Raw genomic sequence first — 17,047 nt, 5'->3', positions numbered from 1 at the left:
CTTCAAAAAGTATAGGAACTTTATATAAGGTAAGAAGCTATATGAATGAGAAAGTTCTAACTCAATTATATTTTTCTTTTATTCACAGCCACATTAAATAAAATAAAACTTGAACCTTTTCATCTTCATCAGAAGCACATAGCACGTCTTATAAATTTTAGTGAACGTTTTACACATGCAAAACTTCTATTAAGAAAAATGAATGCACTAAATATATATCAACTTAATGTTTATAATGTACTATGTTTTATGTTTTATGTAAAATCAATTCTTTCCCGATTTCTTTTCATAATTTGTATTTGTCAAAAGATAAAAATAAATACATTCTACGCAATGATAATTTTATTAAGCAGCCATATTTTCAAAAAATTGTAGTAAGTTTTGCATTGCTTATCGCGGACCATTTTATGGAAAAAAATTGTTTAAAAAAAAATTTTCTCAAGTTTTTATTAAACAATGTAACTACAACTCATTTAAACGAAAACTTAAAGAATTAATTTTTACAATTGATGATTTGGTGATATACTTTTAATCTATATATATATATATATATATATATATATATATATATATATATATATATATATATATATATATATATATATATATATATATATATATATATATATATATATATGTGCAACTTTTTTTTGGACATATAGTTTATACATCAGATTTTAATAATTTTACCAAATTTTTCTGCATAGAAAAAATTTGTAATTACCTTGCTTATCGTTTTTGAATATTGATGTTGTATGATCACGCCATTAAAACCTTTTGTAACGGAAAAGACAGAAATTTCAATTGTTTTTTTATTTTAATAATCAAGAAGTTCAAAATTCCACAAAGTTTTTGAAATCATTTACAAAAATCATTCTTCATTACCTATCAATGCTATCAATATAAGATTTTATTATTATCAAATCGATTTTGCAAAACTTTTAAAATCGTATTGTTTACAAAATCGTAATTTTTAAAATTGTATCGTTTACCAAAAATATTCTTTATTACCAAAATAATGCCATCAAGAATAAGATAAGTAAAATTTGTTAAAACAATAAATAGTAAATTCATTAAGGGAAAAAAACATTTTTTATATCTTTATATAATAGTATGAAATATATAAAAAGATATATTTCATACTATTATATAAAGATATAAAATTTTATATAAGAGAAATAATATTTTATATAAGAGTATGAAATATATAAAAAGTAATACAATAACAAGAATAAAATTAATAAACATAAATAAGTTTAGTATTTAAAAAATTAAGTTCCATTTAACAATTATTTAAATGAAACTTTTGGTTTAAAATGTTATGAAAAAACACTATTAACTTGTTGCGTTACGCAAATAAAAGTTGTTCTTTTTGATAACTCTTTTAATTTCAAAGCTCCCACATAAGTGCATGCTGATCTAAGACCGCCTAAGATATCTTGAATGGTGTTTTTTACTTTTCCTCTATAAGGTATTTCAACTGATTTACCTTCGGATGCTCTATACTCTGCCATTTTACCACTATGTTTTACCATGGCAGTATCAGAGCTCATTCCGTAAAAAATTTTCATTTGCCTTCCATCTCGTTCAATTATTTCTCCACTGCATTCTTCATGGCCAGCCAGCATTCCTCCTAACATTACAAAATCAGCACCAGCACCAAAAGCCTTTGCAATATCTCCCGGACAAGTACATCCTCCATCAGCTATAATATGTCCATTTAAACCATGCGCAGCATCAGCACACTCTAATACAGCACTAAGTTGAGGATATCCAACTCCAGTCTTTTTACGTGTTGTACAAACAGAGCCCGGACCAATACCTACTTTTATGATATCTGCACCTTCTAATAACAACTGCTCAACCATTTCACCTGTTACAACATTACCTGCCATAATTATATGCTCCGGAAATAAAGATCTCATTCTCTTAACAAACTGAACAAAATATTCGGAGTAACCATTGGCAACATCTAAACATAAGGCATTAATCTGAGGAATAGCTACTAAAATTTCATACATTTTCTTTTCATCGTTTTCTGAAATTCCGCATGTATATATTACATAAGGCAATACGTCCGGATGTTCTTTAGCAAAAGTAAACCAATCGTCAATGGTATAATGTTTGTCTATGCAAGTAAGGAGTTGAAACTTCGATAAAACTTTTGCCATTTCAAAAGTACCGATAGTATCCATATTTGCTGCAATTATGGGAACAACATCATTAGGAAACGTTTTCTTTGAATAACGAAATACGTGTTGTCTTGTTATATCAACATCAGCTCTTGATTTGATTGTACTTCGTTTTGGTCTAATTAACACATCTTTAAAATCTAGCTTTATATCACTTTCTAAATGTGGCATTCTAAATGTCAAGTAAAAAATTAAAATGTGATAATTTTAGCATAATTATATATCATGTAAAAATACATATTGTATTTTCACCTGATTTAAATGTGTTAGCATGACACTAAAAGTTTCATGCTTTTTGTAGTAAACATTATGTAGTTATTACATATATATATATATACATATATGTATATATATATATATATATATATATATATATATTATATATATATAATATATATATATATATTATATATATAATATATATATATATATATATTTATATATATATATATATGTATATATATATATATATAAATATATATATATATATATATATATATATATGCATATATATATATATATATATATGCATATATATATATATATATATATATGCATATATATATATATATATATATATGCATATATATATATATATATATATATATATATGCATATATATATATATATATGCATATATATATATATATATATATGCTTTTTGTAGTAAACATTATGTAGTTATTACATATATATATATATACATATATGTATATATATATATATATATATATATATATATATATATATTATATATATATAATATATATATATTATATATATAATATATATATATATATATTTATATATATATATTTATATATATATATATGTATATATATATATATATATATATATATATATATATATATATATATGCATATATATATATGCATATATATATATATATATGCATATATATATATATATGTATATATATATATATATATATATATATATATATATATATATATATATATATATATTAGTGATAAATTTAAAATAATTTTATAAATCTAACATTTCCTTAGAACTTTTAAGATAGTATATACATATTAAACAACAAACTACGTTTCAACTAAAATCTTGCTTCTAAACTGTGCATTTGAAATGTGCAATCAATTATAAAGTGATATATAGAAACTAAAACTTAACATAACTGTAGCATTTCTTATTCTTTTAAAGACTATTGTTTTAAAGACAATTTCAAAATAACTAAATTGACTAATTAAGGGAGTTGTTTATATGAAGAAAAATCAAGTTAGTCAAAAGTTTTATAAAATGTGACAATTACTTTTATTGTAGTCATGATTAAAAATTGTATTCAAAAAAACGGAAATGTGCAAGGCTTATTACTTTTTAAATCCAGGAAAAGTTTTATTAATAGTTTTAAAATACTTAAGTTCGATTAAAAAAACTATAATTTAATCAATTGATAAGTACGTGACAAACAAAATAAGTGTCAGTTTATAAAATTTTAAAACCAATTTTTTTTTTTAAATAAAAAAGTTTAAAAATTTTTTTTTTCACTTAGTTTAGTTTCATTACAATTTTTAGGAAATTCTATTACACAATTTTAAACGCAATGAATTTTGTTAAATATAGGAAATTCTATCGCGCAATTTTTAAATGAATTTTGTTATTATGCTAAACGATAACATTGGTAAAAATTTGTAAACAATCGTAAGCCTCTTTTGCAATACCTCTCGCTACCTAATAATTTGGTCGTTTAAGATATTGAAAAAACTAAACGTGTTTATGATTATAAACATAAAACCAATGAAAACTTTTCTGATTTTAAATATTTCGGAAAATAAACAATAAATAACAACAAATTTTTGTGGCATTTTAGAGTTATAAGAAAAATGAGAAAAAATCTCAAACTATTATGATTTAACATAAATAATGAAGGGCTGCCCATTAATCATGTCAAAAAATTTTCCGCAATTTTTACTTTATCCTACCCCCCCCCCCCTCCTTCCATGTATTAACAATTCAATTAACAGTCAAAAAATTTCAGATCATTACTACAATCTTACTTTGTTGACATAATTAATGAAAAGTCTCTAACAGCTTTCGTTGTTATTATAATGACATATTTTTTCTTTTTATTATAAATTTTTTCATTGTTACTATAAAAGTATATAACTTTTTTTTATTGCAACATCCTTTTCCTATTTTAACGAAATACATACCTTTGTCATTATAATAACCTTAAGAAGAATTTGCGGCCGTGGTGCAGTGGTTAGAGAGCTTGCCTTATTAGTAGGAGATCGAGGTTCGAAACTAGGTGTGGACATATTTTCGCGTCACGGTAAGGAAGGAGACATGAACTTCCTGGTTAAATGCACTTCTGCGGTGCTCTGTGACTTGATCATTAGGTCTTCTTGGGGCACCTATATAACAAAAAAAAAAAAAAAAAGAACAAGTTTGAGTGGCTACTTTTTTTAAACAATTATTAAACAGGGAAACTAATTTTAAATAACTTTTTTTTACATATATATTTTGTTTTAGGTGTACGTTAGGTCTAAGAAGACCTAACGTACTTTTTACAGAGTACCATGGAAAACATATCATTTAATATCTGCAGATATTAAAAACTTACCTCAATTCTCAAATGCTTTTTTTAATCTAGGATCAAGAGGCGATTAAACTGGGGGATCAAGCAGTTAGAAACGATCCCCGCTTTGTGGAAGAGGGTTTTATCCAAAGTTGAACGCAATCTAGTCATACTAAATGGACTACCTCAAAATCCGGCACTTTTTCCTAGAGATTCTACAAACAAAAAAGTTCCTGCCTCTGTTTTTTTTGAAACTTCTCTCAAATGAGAAAAAATTAACAAAGACCGGCTTATCTGGAGTGGAACTGCAAAGCTTTTGTTTGTTTTCACTGGTCTATTTTTAAACAAAAGCATAATTTTGGACCTGGATTTTAGTCTTTTCTTTTGATGTGGAATGGCGGAATAAAAGATAAATGGCAAATGCTAGGAGAAAAGATTAAAAGCCACCAGAGTAATGTTCAATACAGAAATTATTGCACCGTCTGGAAATCAGCCTTTGAAGCCTTTAAAAATCAGACCGGGATCGATTCAGAACATAAAATGTCAATAAGAAATGATCTATGTTGTATGAAATTTTACGCTGCGTCCTGGACGTCACTCTCCATTTAGCTTCAAGAAATCTAAGTTTTTGAGGTGTGTTCATAAAAGAATTTTTATGTTACTCCCAATATTAATCTAGATGTAATCTTTATTTCAATATTATGTTCTTTTTTTTTGTAGTTACATCAAACATGCTGGACGAGTATGATTATGGTAATTTTTTAGCCACCCTTGAGCTGTTGGGGAAACAAAATAAAACACTTCAGTTCCATCTAGAAGAAGTTTCTCGATACCAAAAACAAAGAACAAGAATGCAAGTGCACTATTTGAGCTGGAGAACTCAAAATGATTGGCATTATGGCATGTGGTGAAACTGTTTTCGCTGCTATTATCGAAGAGGTCCACACAGCCATTTATTTTTCCATTATTATCGATGAAACTGACGTATCTCATACGGATTTTCAATTCAATCATTTTCAATTCAATCATTTGAAGTCATTGTCATGACTTCTTTATAGTTCAAGGCTCTCTCTATGTGTCAAAGATGTTTGCCTTCTTTTTCAATCAGAAAGCATTTGTTTGGATGACGAGAAAAAGTTTTTAAAAACTCTAATCAATGATCTTGACTGACTACGTTCTTCTTGGCCCCAAATCCTCCAAGCAGCGAAACTGGTTGCATCTGGGTTAGCTTCGTTTGGGTTTCAAGATGATTTTGTTACGAAGAGGACAAGAAATAGAAAAACACTTCACGGCGAGTCGATGAACACAGCTCACTACCACAAAGCTAATTCAAAAGGTTTTGAGGTAAACATATTTAATGTAGTTCTTGACATGCTGTTCTAGCATGTCATGAACAACATTAGGATAAAATACAGAATCGATACAGCTCAAAAGACAACGGATATGTTTTCGTTCATATGGTGTTCTCAATCTCCTTGTAGTAATGAAGAAAAACCTAGTCAGAAAAAAAAATGCAAAGTCTTGGCAAATCTCTACGTAAATGATGTAAAAGAAGAGGAGTTGATTAAAGAAATCTACTATCTTGATGTTCTGAAGCAATCAAATACGTTTGGACAAATAGAATCTCTTTCTTCTTTCAAGTTGCTCAACATTATCTACTGGGAAGGTCTTCAGTCAATATTTCCTTCGATCTGCATTTTGCTTCGCATTTTTATTACAATCCCGGTTTCAGTGGCTGAAGGAGAGCGATCTTTCAGTAAGCTTGCTCTCATTAAATCCAAATTGCAATCAACAATAACTGAAAAACGCCTTACTAACCTTATGGTGATTTCAGTTAAAAACAACCTTGCCATGACTTCATCGTACGAAATTATTATCTCTTTTTTCGCAAAGAAGAAAGCCCTCAAAGTGAAATTAGTGGGATCTGACTATTCTTCATAATTAATATTTTATTGGTGAAATATAAAATTCCATTCATTTTAAATTGTATTTATATTTTCGTTTTACCATTAATAACCAAGTTCAAATATAGTGTTTATGTGCAGCAATAGTTAACGCAAAAATAATTATTTTTTTCACTAAATTGTAAAATGATGTGTATTATACACATTACAATTTAACGAAAAACAGTAATTATTTTTGTTTAATGAAAACAATAATTACACTGCTTATCGTCCGTATGTGACATACGGACGATAAACAGTGAATTTCATGCTTAATTCAATATACCCAGGAATCCAAAGTTTGGGGCTCTGAACAAAAATTGATCCTGGGCACCACAAAGTTTTTGTTCGGGCCTGCAAATACTCATTGGCTGGCATTAAGTTTTTAAAAAAATTAGTAAAAGACATCAAGGTTTGTCTTTTAGAATACCAGAATGGTTCTCTTTTTTTAGAGCAACATCAAATAATGCTCAGAGTGTAAATTTATTTTTTTAAAAAATTAAAAGAGCTTGCCTAATTAATCTCGTCCAGCTCTTTATATTTATTAGATTTTATAGTTGTATTTCTTACCCTCCTGTTTATCAAAATCCCCGCGTTTGTTAGAGGCAGTTTAAAGTATAAACTTATTCATTATTTCAAATTGATCACCTTAGACTTTCATCAGAACTAAAAAAGTGCTAATATAGTTGTTACAACATAAAGTTTCATAAAAACTCGTCCGTTTAGCATCTTACTTTACATAAAGCTTAAATCTTGGGAAATAAGTTCTCATAAAAGAGATAATTTTTTCTAAAAAAACCATTTTATTACTTGTTGTGAATGACGTCTTCTGTAACTTATAAAGATTGTGTAATAATAAACTATGTAGGGGAAGTGGGGGCAAAAGCGCCCCCGTAACGTTTGGATTAATATTATATGAAAATAAAAACGAAATGTGTTTTTTTTAACAGTTTATTTCAATAACCACATTATTAAACATTAAATTGATGCAATTAAAAAAAAAATTAAACGGTTTTTGAAAATGTTATTACACAAAAATTACGCTTAGTGAAAAAAACGGTTTTGCCCCGGCACAACCGCACCCTCACAAAAATTGTTGGGGTTACACTTTTCTTGGTACATTTTTTATACAATTGTCACAGTTTATCCATGAGCGAGATCTTGTCTCGTTTTCGTTTCTCGTGAGAAATGGGACTTCTCGTGAGAAACGAGAAATAGAAAATTCTCGCGAGAAGTAGAACGAGACTTAAATATTATATTATTTTCCAAATTAAAAATTATTATAATTTACAAAATGCTTAATAATTTGTTTTTTTAATTAATTAATATTTTGACTCCATGATTTTAATAAATCTAATTAAACATTTAATTTGTTTTTGACAAAAACAAATTAAATTTTTAATTAGATTTTTTTTTAAAATCTAATTAAAAAATTTTAATTAGATTTTAGAATTTTTAGAATTAGATAAAAAACACAGCCAAGATTACGTTGAGTATTCTGAAAAAACTGACGACTCTCTTCTTCCTCCCTAACCATGGTCGAAATGCTTGAAACAAAGTCCAATTATGACAAAGACAATTCCATTCAAAAACAGTTCGACTCTGCAATGCTGGATTACTTTTGCATTGATATGGCATCCTTTTCAGCAGTCGAAGGAAGAGGTTTCAAGAAATTGTTTGACATTGCAAATCCTAAACTGAGCCTTCATCACAGAACAACATATTCAAGAAAGTTTTCAATTCGATCAAGAGAAGTTCAAGCTGGAATAAAGAGCATAATAACGGAGATTACGTCAAATCTAAAAAGTGCTGCATTTACTTCTGACCTTTGGACTTCTAGAGCTCAGGACAACTACATCTCTTGGACTTTTCATGCTATTGACAAAAATTGGAGACTACATCACTGGACACCCCATGTCCAATAGTTCGCAGGCAGACACACAGGTATCTTAATTGAAGGAAAGCTGGATTCTTTCTTAGAAGAACTGAATTTGCCTGCTGATTTGCCAATGTACTGCGTGAACGACTAGGCAAGAAACATGAAACTTGCAATGAAATTGTCAAAGCGCCTTGACCAATACTTGTGCAACAATCATATTTTGAAATGTGCAGTTCGAGACTCATTTGGAATGACTGCTGGAATGGATGATGCGTTGCAAACATGCAAAGAGTTGACTTCTTTAACTCACCAGTCAACAGTTGCAGCTGAGTTGCTTGAATCAGAATCAGACACTCAAGGAATCAATTTTAGACAGTTACGCCAATCTGTTGACACAAGATGGAATAGTGAACTGGATTGCATGGCTTCTGTCCTACATTTAAAGAGTGCAATTATCAGATTATGTGCAAATGAAGATATTTTTTCTTCAAAGACCATCAATGCATCACAGCGGAAATCAATCGAGGGAGCAGTAGAAATTTTGGCACTACTTAAAGAAGCTACAGAAACGTGGTCGGCTGAGTCTATTCCAACAATTAACACTGTCGCCGATTCTCTTTATTTAATCCATGACAAAGTTGATCAATTTATTGAGACGGATGGAAAAAATGGCTACGGTGTCTTGTATGCAAAAAACTTGAAAAGCTGCATTGAGAAAAGATTTCCTCTTTGTAATACTGGAAACTTATTGAGTGCTGCAGCAAACTACTTAAATCCTGCTTTAAAGGGACTTCACTTGAAGCCCTTCAAAAAGTTTCAAACAACAAAAGAATGGTTAGCCTCACAGGTTAAGGATAATGTTGAGTGCCAACCTGTTGCCAGAGTCCTTTCAGCAGATTTGTCCCCTTATTCAAAACTGAAGCGCAAGTTGAACGTCAGACTTGAAACACAAGAGCCAACATCTGAACTGAATCCTATTTTGAGCAAAATGTGCCCATATGAATATCTCCCTGATGCCAAAAAAGACTTTCCGATTCATGATTGGTGGAAATTGCAATCAAATACATTGCCAGAACTCTCTTCATTAGCTAGACAAATTTTAGCTATTCCAGCAAGTTCAACTAAATCAGAGAGTTTTAAGCGGTGGAAATGTCGTCCGATCATCCAGACACAACTTACACCCAGAAAAAGTAGAACAAATCATCTTAATCAGAGAAAACATTGTCTTGTTGGAAAAGTTTGGCAAAAAAATTCTGAATTAATATTTGAAAAAGTTGTTTACATTTGACAAATGTCATTTGTGTCTATTTGTCAAAACCATGTTTACTTTTTTTTTTTAAATTGGATTTTAATAAATTTGTTTTCAAAAATTGTTAAATTTCTCGTCTCGTCTCGTTCTCGGTCTCACGAGAAGTACTAACTTCTCATCTCGGTCTCGTCTCGGTTTGAAAAAACCTAGTCTCGTTCATGGTTATCACAGTTCAGATTATTTGCTGATTTTGTTGCACGATTGCATACTGTGTAAGGATTCTTTGTATTTACAGTCTGAGTTTTCTCATTCTATATACTCTTAGCTTTATATTTTAATCAAAAACTCATTTATAAAAATTATATAAAAGAATACAAAATCTAATTTCCAACATCTCAGAACTGGGGCAGAACCGCAGAGATGCACAGGAGACACAACCGCCTACTTTTGATATTCATCAAAGTTAGGTAAATACTCAGTAAACTCTCCATACTTGGTCCACGCATGGATTTCATTGGCTGATGACTGGCACCACTGCGCCAGTGATGTCATTCATGTTCCAATGGTTTGCCGTGTTCGTTTTACGATCGGCCGACTGTGCCGATCATGCCGATCTTGTTCCAGACTTAAACCATATTTGTAAATTGAAAAAAAAATTGAGTTTGCGCACGCGTTATTTTTATAAAGAATTTTAAAATAAAATCTTAATGAGTAAAAGAATTAAAGTTAAGTAAAGAATAAAAAAATAAATAAAGATAAAAATCTTCAACTTTTTAACAAATGCCAATTTCCTTATTACTTTTTATTGATTTCTATTTGTTATAATTTTATTGGAATTCATTAAAGAATGATAAGAAATCTTTTAAAGCAAAACAAATTGTAGTGGTATATATATTTAATTTGATTTTAAAAGTAAGTAAATGTTTTTTTGAGGATCTCCAATCATTTATACTTTATATTATAAAGCAAATTTAGGATCCTAAAAAAACACTTACAATTAAAATAAAATCAAATATTATGATATTATGTAATATATTGTCATAAGTTATACGATATTACATAGATTAGACTATTTAATAATGAATATTGTCATAGGTTATAACATTCAGCAAATGTTATATTTCAACGAGGTATAACCTAAGAGTTGTTAATTTTATACTAATAGTAGCTTTAAGGATCTCGAATCATTTATACTTTATATTATTTATTTTATATTTATATCATTTATAGTATAAGTAAATGATATAAAGATAATTATATTTAATTATTTATATAATTATATACATAATACATAAATATAGATATATATTTATATAATTTACTTATATAAATGGTTAAATCTGCAATCAAGCGGCATAAAATAATTTTATTTTTTCGCTTGTTGTGAGACTTGCTCAAAGTGGTGACTTTTAAATATAAACATTAGGAATATTTCAATATACTTTTTTTAATTATTTTTATTTAAAAGACTATCTGCCCCAATCAAACCCTCAGTCAATGTTGTGGCACTTCCTTGTAGCAGCAGGCTATAAGATAGTTGATGTAGCAGCACTCCCTTGTAGTTAAAACAAATTTCTGGCATAATCAACAGTAAGTAAATTAATAGACAATTATTTTGTGGTGATTTAGTGGATCACATCTAAATACCTTGTTTTAAATTTAACAGTTGCAGTTCAAAAACATGAAAAAGGAGCATATAATAAAGATGTTGAGTGATCCATAAAGCGATGGCTAATGCAAACTGCTGACAGAAATGGTGGTTGTGCAAAACGTGCCTTAAAAGTGAAAGCTAAAAATACTAGATGGTTTTTTTATTCGTTCTAACTTTTCTTTGATATTTTATATATTTTTCTTGAAATATAATGTTTTTATTGTTACAATCTTTTTATTGTAGGGTAGATTAGGGTAATATGAGCACCTTGGTAATATGATCATACTTAAAGATTTCTTAGATGTAAGCAGTGAAGTTAAAGTTGCTATGTATTTTTTGAATCGACTTTATGTGGTGATTACAGGAATCAGTGCAATTAGCGTAAATCTATATGAAGTAATTAGCGGGTATCATCTAATTTAAACGCTTTTAAATTTTTTGCTTTTTTAAAACAATATCATCACGCATGAATAAGTCTGTGGCGCGAAATTTTGGTGCTAAAATAATGAAATTAATTTTTTCATTAAAAAAATATGTTAGCTAAATATCAAATCCTTTTTGCCTTGAAAAACAATGCATAGAACTATTTAGTTTTGACTTTATTTAAAGATGCCATTTTTGTGTAATATGAGCATGCTCAAATTACCCAGTGATTTTCATTGAAATTACCTAGTTTAAAGTCCTAAAAAAGCAGTGGTTTTAATTGGTTTTTTGAATAAAAATAAAATATAGTAAAACTTTTTAATATTTTAACAATACTAAATATTTTTCTGTAATTTAAATTCAAAAAAATTGAATTTTTATCGTTCAAAGGTTTGAGTTGATAAAATTGAAAAAATTACGAACTAATTTTTTTTTTTTTCTTGCGGAAAACATAGTAGTATTGTTTCAACAAAAAGTGGCTTAAAATTTGATCTTTTAATGATGAGTTTTGTTAATAACGAATCATTATATTCCAAAAATTAGTTATATTTGTCAGGTTGGTATTTTTTTACAAAACTAATGTTTTTTTGTGAGCTAATTTAAAGTGCTCATATTACCAAGTGGTCTGGGTAATATGAGCATTTTTGTGACGTTTTTAAAACCTCTGTGTTTTTAAGAAAAAATTTCGGTTGCCCAAATATCTAAGTGGATCATGAGAAGGGATCCCTAAATATCGTTTATTCGCAAAAATTTTGGATTCAGCTTAATTATTTTTGAAATTATTCCAATTTTTGCTTAAGGTGCTCATAATACCCTAATCTACCCTATTAGTCAAGCATTACAGAGTATTAGATTTTATAGTTTATACTCATTTTTACAGTTTATTTTATATTTTATTCCTTCGTTTACTTTACTTATTTTAATTTATTTTGGTTACAATTTTATACTTATTTTACGAGTTTGACCTGGCATTCATTTTGCGTGACTGGGTTTAAATCATATGTAGATTAAACATTTCTATTTAATTATGCCAATAAGTGTAGAATCATAATTGTTTTCATCATCATTATTATCATTTGTTCAGTTTTTTTAAATATTTTGACATACTTAAAAATTGATTAAATTAACCGTTAAAATTAAATTGAATAATGATATTAGCTTAACAATGTAATCAAGAATGATTAAAACTAATAATTTTAAAAGGTAAAATGAAGATAACACAATATTGTGAGTAAATTTGTTTTTTAATCTATAGATAAGTTATAATATATAAATATATTACTACTTTTTAATATAAGTTTAGTGCTTTAAGATAGGTTTAAAATTAGGTGCAAAACTGTTTAAATGACTGTTAAATCACCTGGCACATCGTCAGGAGAAAAAGATTGCAGAAAAATCGGAGGTCGAGTAGTATCAAGCGTTAGCACATGAAGACATCAAATAGAAATGATGATCTTCCTTTATGCTTTTGCTTTATTCCTTTGCAAGTTAAACATGTTTAATTTATTGAAATACAGAATATTTATTGTTACATCACATTATGTTTATAGTTTTAAGATAATTAGAATATGTTTTTATAATTTTTATATGTAGTAATTCATTGAGAGTATTTTTTTGAAAACAACACGACTATCTAATGTTATCATGGAGTCAATCAGTTCTGATTTATTGGATAAACAACGTAAGATATTCTCTTTATATTGTATTTCAAGAAATTTCATTGATATAGAAATTGATATATAAAATAAAATTCACCTCCCCAAGGCCGAGAAGGCCACTACAGATGAGGAGGCTACTTGTGGTTATAACCCTCTCTCAACTCTATAACTCCGAAACACGAACAAGGCCGCTGCGTGAAGAAACAAGTTGAGCGCGGTACTACCAGGGACGTGGTGGGAATTGAACTCGGAACCTCTCGCTTATGAAGCGAGCGCTCTACCACTACACCACTACCGTATTGCTAAATCTATCAGATTGACAGGCAGAGAAATATGGATATCGAAAAGTACCAAACGTTAGTTCGTGCAAGCATCAAATTGAAATGATGGTAGAAGTTTAACCGTTCCCTAGCCTTAAACTTTTATATATATTGTATTGCAAGGCAATTTTATTGAAATAAAAATATTTGAGAATATAAAACTTATTGCTAAAATGACTGTATATTTATAGTTTAAAATATCCCACATTTCATTTTATATCACCCATGTGACCTTTTTAGGTAGGCAAACATCACCCCGCTTCACCTTTTTCTTTCTGACTTGTTTTACTTCTTTAACTAGTCTCTGAGTTAAAATCTCGCGTTTATTAAAGTATTGGTTATTTATAAAAATAGCAATAAATGTTAATAACAAACAAAATGAACCGCCGTTCGAAAAACGGCTGCCATCCATGGACCATGCCTTAAACGGTGAGCAAGACTTGGATTGAACCATGATTGGCCATGCCGATGATGGGCCAGTAACAATGCCGATGGTGGGCCATGCATAGGCCAAGCGTGGCGAGTTTGCTGGGTACGAATAAAAATAGTTTTGTTTTGAGATGTTGGAAATTAGATTTCGTATTTTTTTATATAAATTTTATAAATGAGTTTTTGATTAAAATATATAGCTAAGAGTAGGCACTTCAGTCCCTTTTATAAAAATTTTTGTAGTTAACCTGAAATGTTACTTTTAATTTTATTGCATTTAAAATGTTAATCTTGTTTTAAAATGGGTTCAATCAATTTTGTAGCACTTCTGGTTATTAGGAAATTTGCAATTTTATACTTCATGATTTGACATTTTTTTACACAAAAAATTTGGATTTTCTTTTTTGTCATTAGCGCAATGATATATGCGCAAAAATTTGACGCAACAACTTTAGGCAATAATCAATCTGTTATTTTTCATTCATAAACTTTTAAACAGTAATAAACAAATAAAACAACATTTAATTCACAACTGACTAAACTTTAGAACAACAAAAATAATCATTGTCATTAATATAAATATAGCCCTGATTTTACTTAATTGAAACATTATAACATCAAATTGTGAACAATTAAAATACTAGGTTGACAAATTTTCAATTTTCTCAAATATCATATTTAATATATAATTTTTTTTTATTTTTTTATTTTTTATTTTTTATTATTATTTTTTTTTAAATTAGGTGCCCCAAGAAGTCCTAACGGTCTTGTCACAGAGCACCGCGGAAGTGCATTTAACCAGGAAGTTCACGCCTCCTTCCTTACCGTGACGCGAAAATATGTCCAGAGCTCGATTCGAACCTGGATCTCCTGCTTATAAAGCAAGCGTTCTAACCACTGCGCCACGGCCGCAGTGGTTAATTAACAATATTAGTTTTTTTTCCAATTAAATACATTGTAAAATAAGCTTTTACAATACAAAATCCATTTTCAAGGTCAACAAGCAATGGAAAAGTCTTTACTTGATTTTTTTCAGTCTCATAGACTACATCAAACAAAGTTTTTTTATATACATGTCCAATTAGGCTTTTATTTCTATATATTTTAACAGAATTTTTTTAGTTTTAACACTTGTAGATTTTACACTTAGAGGTTTAAACCCACGTTAAAGCCCTAAATTCTGTTTTACATTTTTTTAAACCCATATAAAAGATTAGAAGGTAATATTTTTCTATTCATCTTTTTTGAGCTCCTGTCAGTTTAAATCTTCTTTTTTATTAAAATCATCTCATCCTTTTAGAAAAAATGAAACACTTAGTAAAACACTATTGGAGTAGTAAATAAAACCTATAACGAAATAAAATCTGACTAATAGAAAACAATATGTTATATATAGGGAATCCGTACTAATAAATTGAGTTTCGCAAGGTCAGTTATTAGTCCGCTCATGTTTATAATTTAGAGTAATGATTTTAATAATATTAAATGCATCAGCAAAGTTAAACTCGAATTTTTCAAATATTAGAATCAATTAACTTTATTCTTATATAACTTTTGAGATAAGGAACTTAAATGAATGGTTTAAGACTGATGAAATCTCATTATTAATAAAATAAACCTATACTTTATTCAATAAAAATCACAAAAAGAACCCTACCGTTTAAAAATATCTTCTCCCTTCATTGCGAATTGTATAATCATCTATCGTGCAATCAGTTATATCAGCAGCGAAGTATATAAAAAAACATATAAAATTAAAACAATAATTTAATGAAATAGCAAAACATGTTTGAAATTTCGAACATGTTGAAATTTTTATTACTAGTTATTTTATTAACTAAGTAAATTAATTTAATTAAAGTTTGTCAATTTAATTTTTTAGTTTGGAAAAGGTAACCAATTATCACTTGGAAGAAAATTTTGATTAGTATTTGTTGTTGTTTTTTATTAAATGTTAAATAAAAAAAGATTCAAAACAACTGTTTTCTTTTTCTTTTCAGCAAACTTTTTTGTTTTACTGAATAAATCACAAAATTTATTAGAATGATCTTCAGTATAACATTCTCTTAATGAAACAAAACTATTATTGTCCACTATTAATTCATCAAAGAGATTTTTACGTTTGCCTAATCTGAACTGTCTCATAATGTACGTCTGCACGTATTCAAATATAATGCATATCATCTTTAAGACAAAACATTCCAACAAAATAATTTAAAAATTATAATTCATATAATAAATAATTCCAACAAGACGCCAGAGACTCGTAAAAGAATGTTTTTATTGTAACTTACAAGATTAATATTAGAGCATGAAATAATTTTTAATAAAACATTTAGTATTTTATATATTTGCAAACTAAAATAATATAATTAGTCTAAAAAGTATTTTAACCAAATTTTGTTTTGTTTCATGTGGATAAACACGAAACAAAAATTACAAAGAAACAACTACAACAAATATAGAAAATAAAAAAGGCTAAGATATTTAATTAAGTTTTTTTTTTTTCCAACTCCTAATTTTTTTTGTTTATAGCAATTTTAAAACTCTTATACTTCCATTTAAAAAAATTCTCGTTTATCTTAATTTTTTTAACATTTGGTTAGCTGACTACGTTGCGTAAATCACGCAACTTAATGCTTGGTCATAATCAGCTTGTTCTTATTTTGTTTCGTAGTTTTTAGCTTTTATTAATAGTTGTTCAATGCTAAAAAGACCCGGATTATTTAATACAAAAAGATTT

General features: G+C 28.0%; 1 protein-coding gene across 2 annotated transcripts; it reads right to left on the bottom strand.

Moving 5' to 3' along the window:
- Positions 1-1,189: 1,189 nt before the first annotated feature.
- On the bottom strand, positions 1,190-16,375 carry LOC100211626 (GMP reductase 1). Of its 2 annotated transcripts, XM_065810062.1 has the most exons (3): positions 15,962-16,291; positions 4,388-4,588; positions 1,190-2,364 (listed from the first exon to the last, which is right to left on the bottom strand). In XM_065810062.1, the coding sequence occupies exon 3, from the start codon at positions 2,361-2,363 to the stop codon at positions 1,320-1,322; it is 1,044 nt and encodes a 347-aa protein (XP_065666134.1). In that variant the 5' UTR covers position 2,364; positions 4,388-4,588; positions 15,962-16,291; the 3' UTR covers positions 1,190-1,319. The 2 variants fall into 2 exon arrangements, with proteins under 2 accessions (XP_065666134.1, XP_065666133.1); XM_065810061.1 differs by lacking the exon at positions 4,388-4,588 and having other exon boundaries at positions 1,191-2,364; positions 15,962-16,375.
- Between the last annotated feature and the right edge of the window lie 672 nt (positions 16,376-17,047).

Source organism: Hydra vulgaris, chromosome 11, assembly GCF_038396675.1.
Source record: "Hydra vulgaris chromosome 11, alternate assembly HydraT2T_AEP".
Taxonomy (NCBI): domain Eukaryota; kingdom Metazoa; phylum Cnidaria; class Hydrozoa; order Anthoathecata; family Hydridae; genus Hydra; species Hydra vulgaris.
This window is presented reverse-complemented; position numbering and strand designations above follow the sequence as displayed.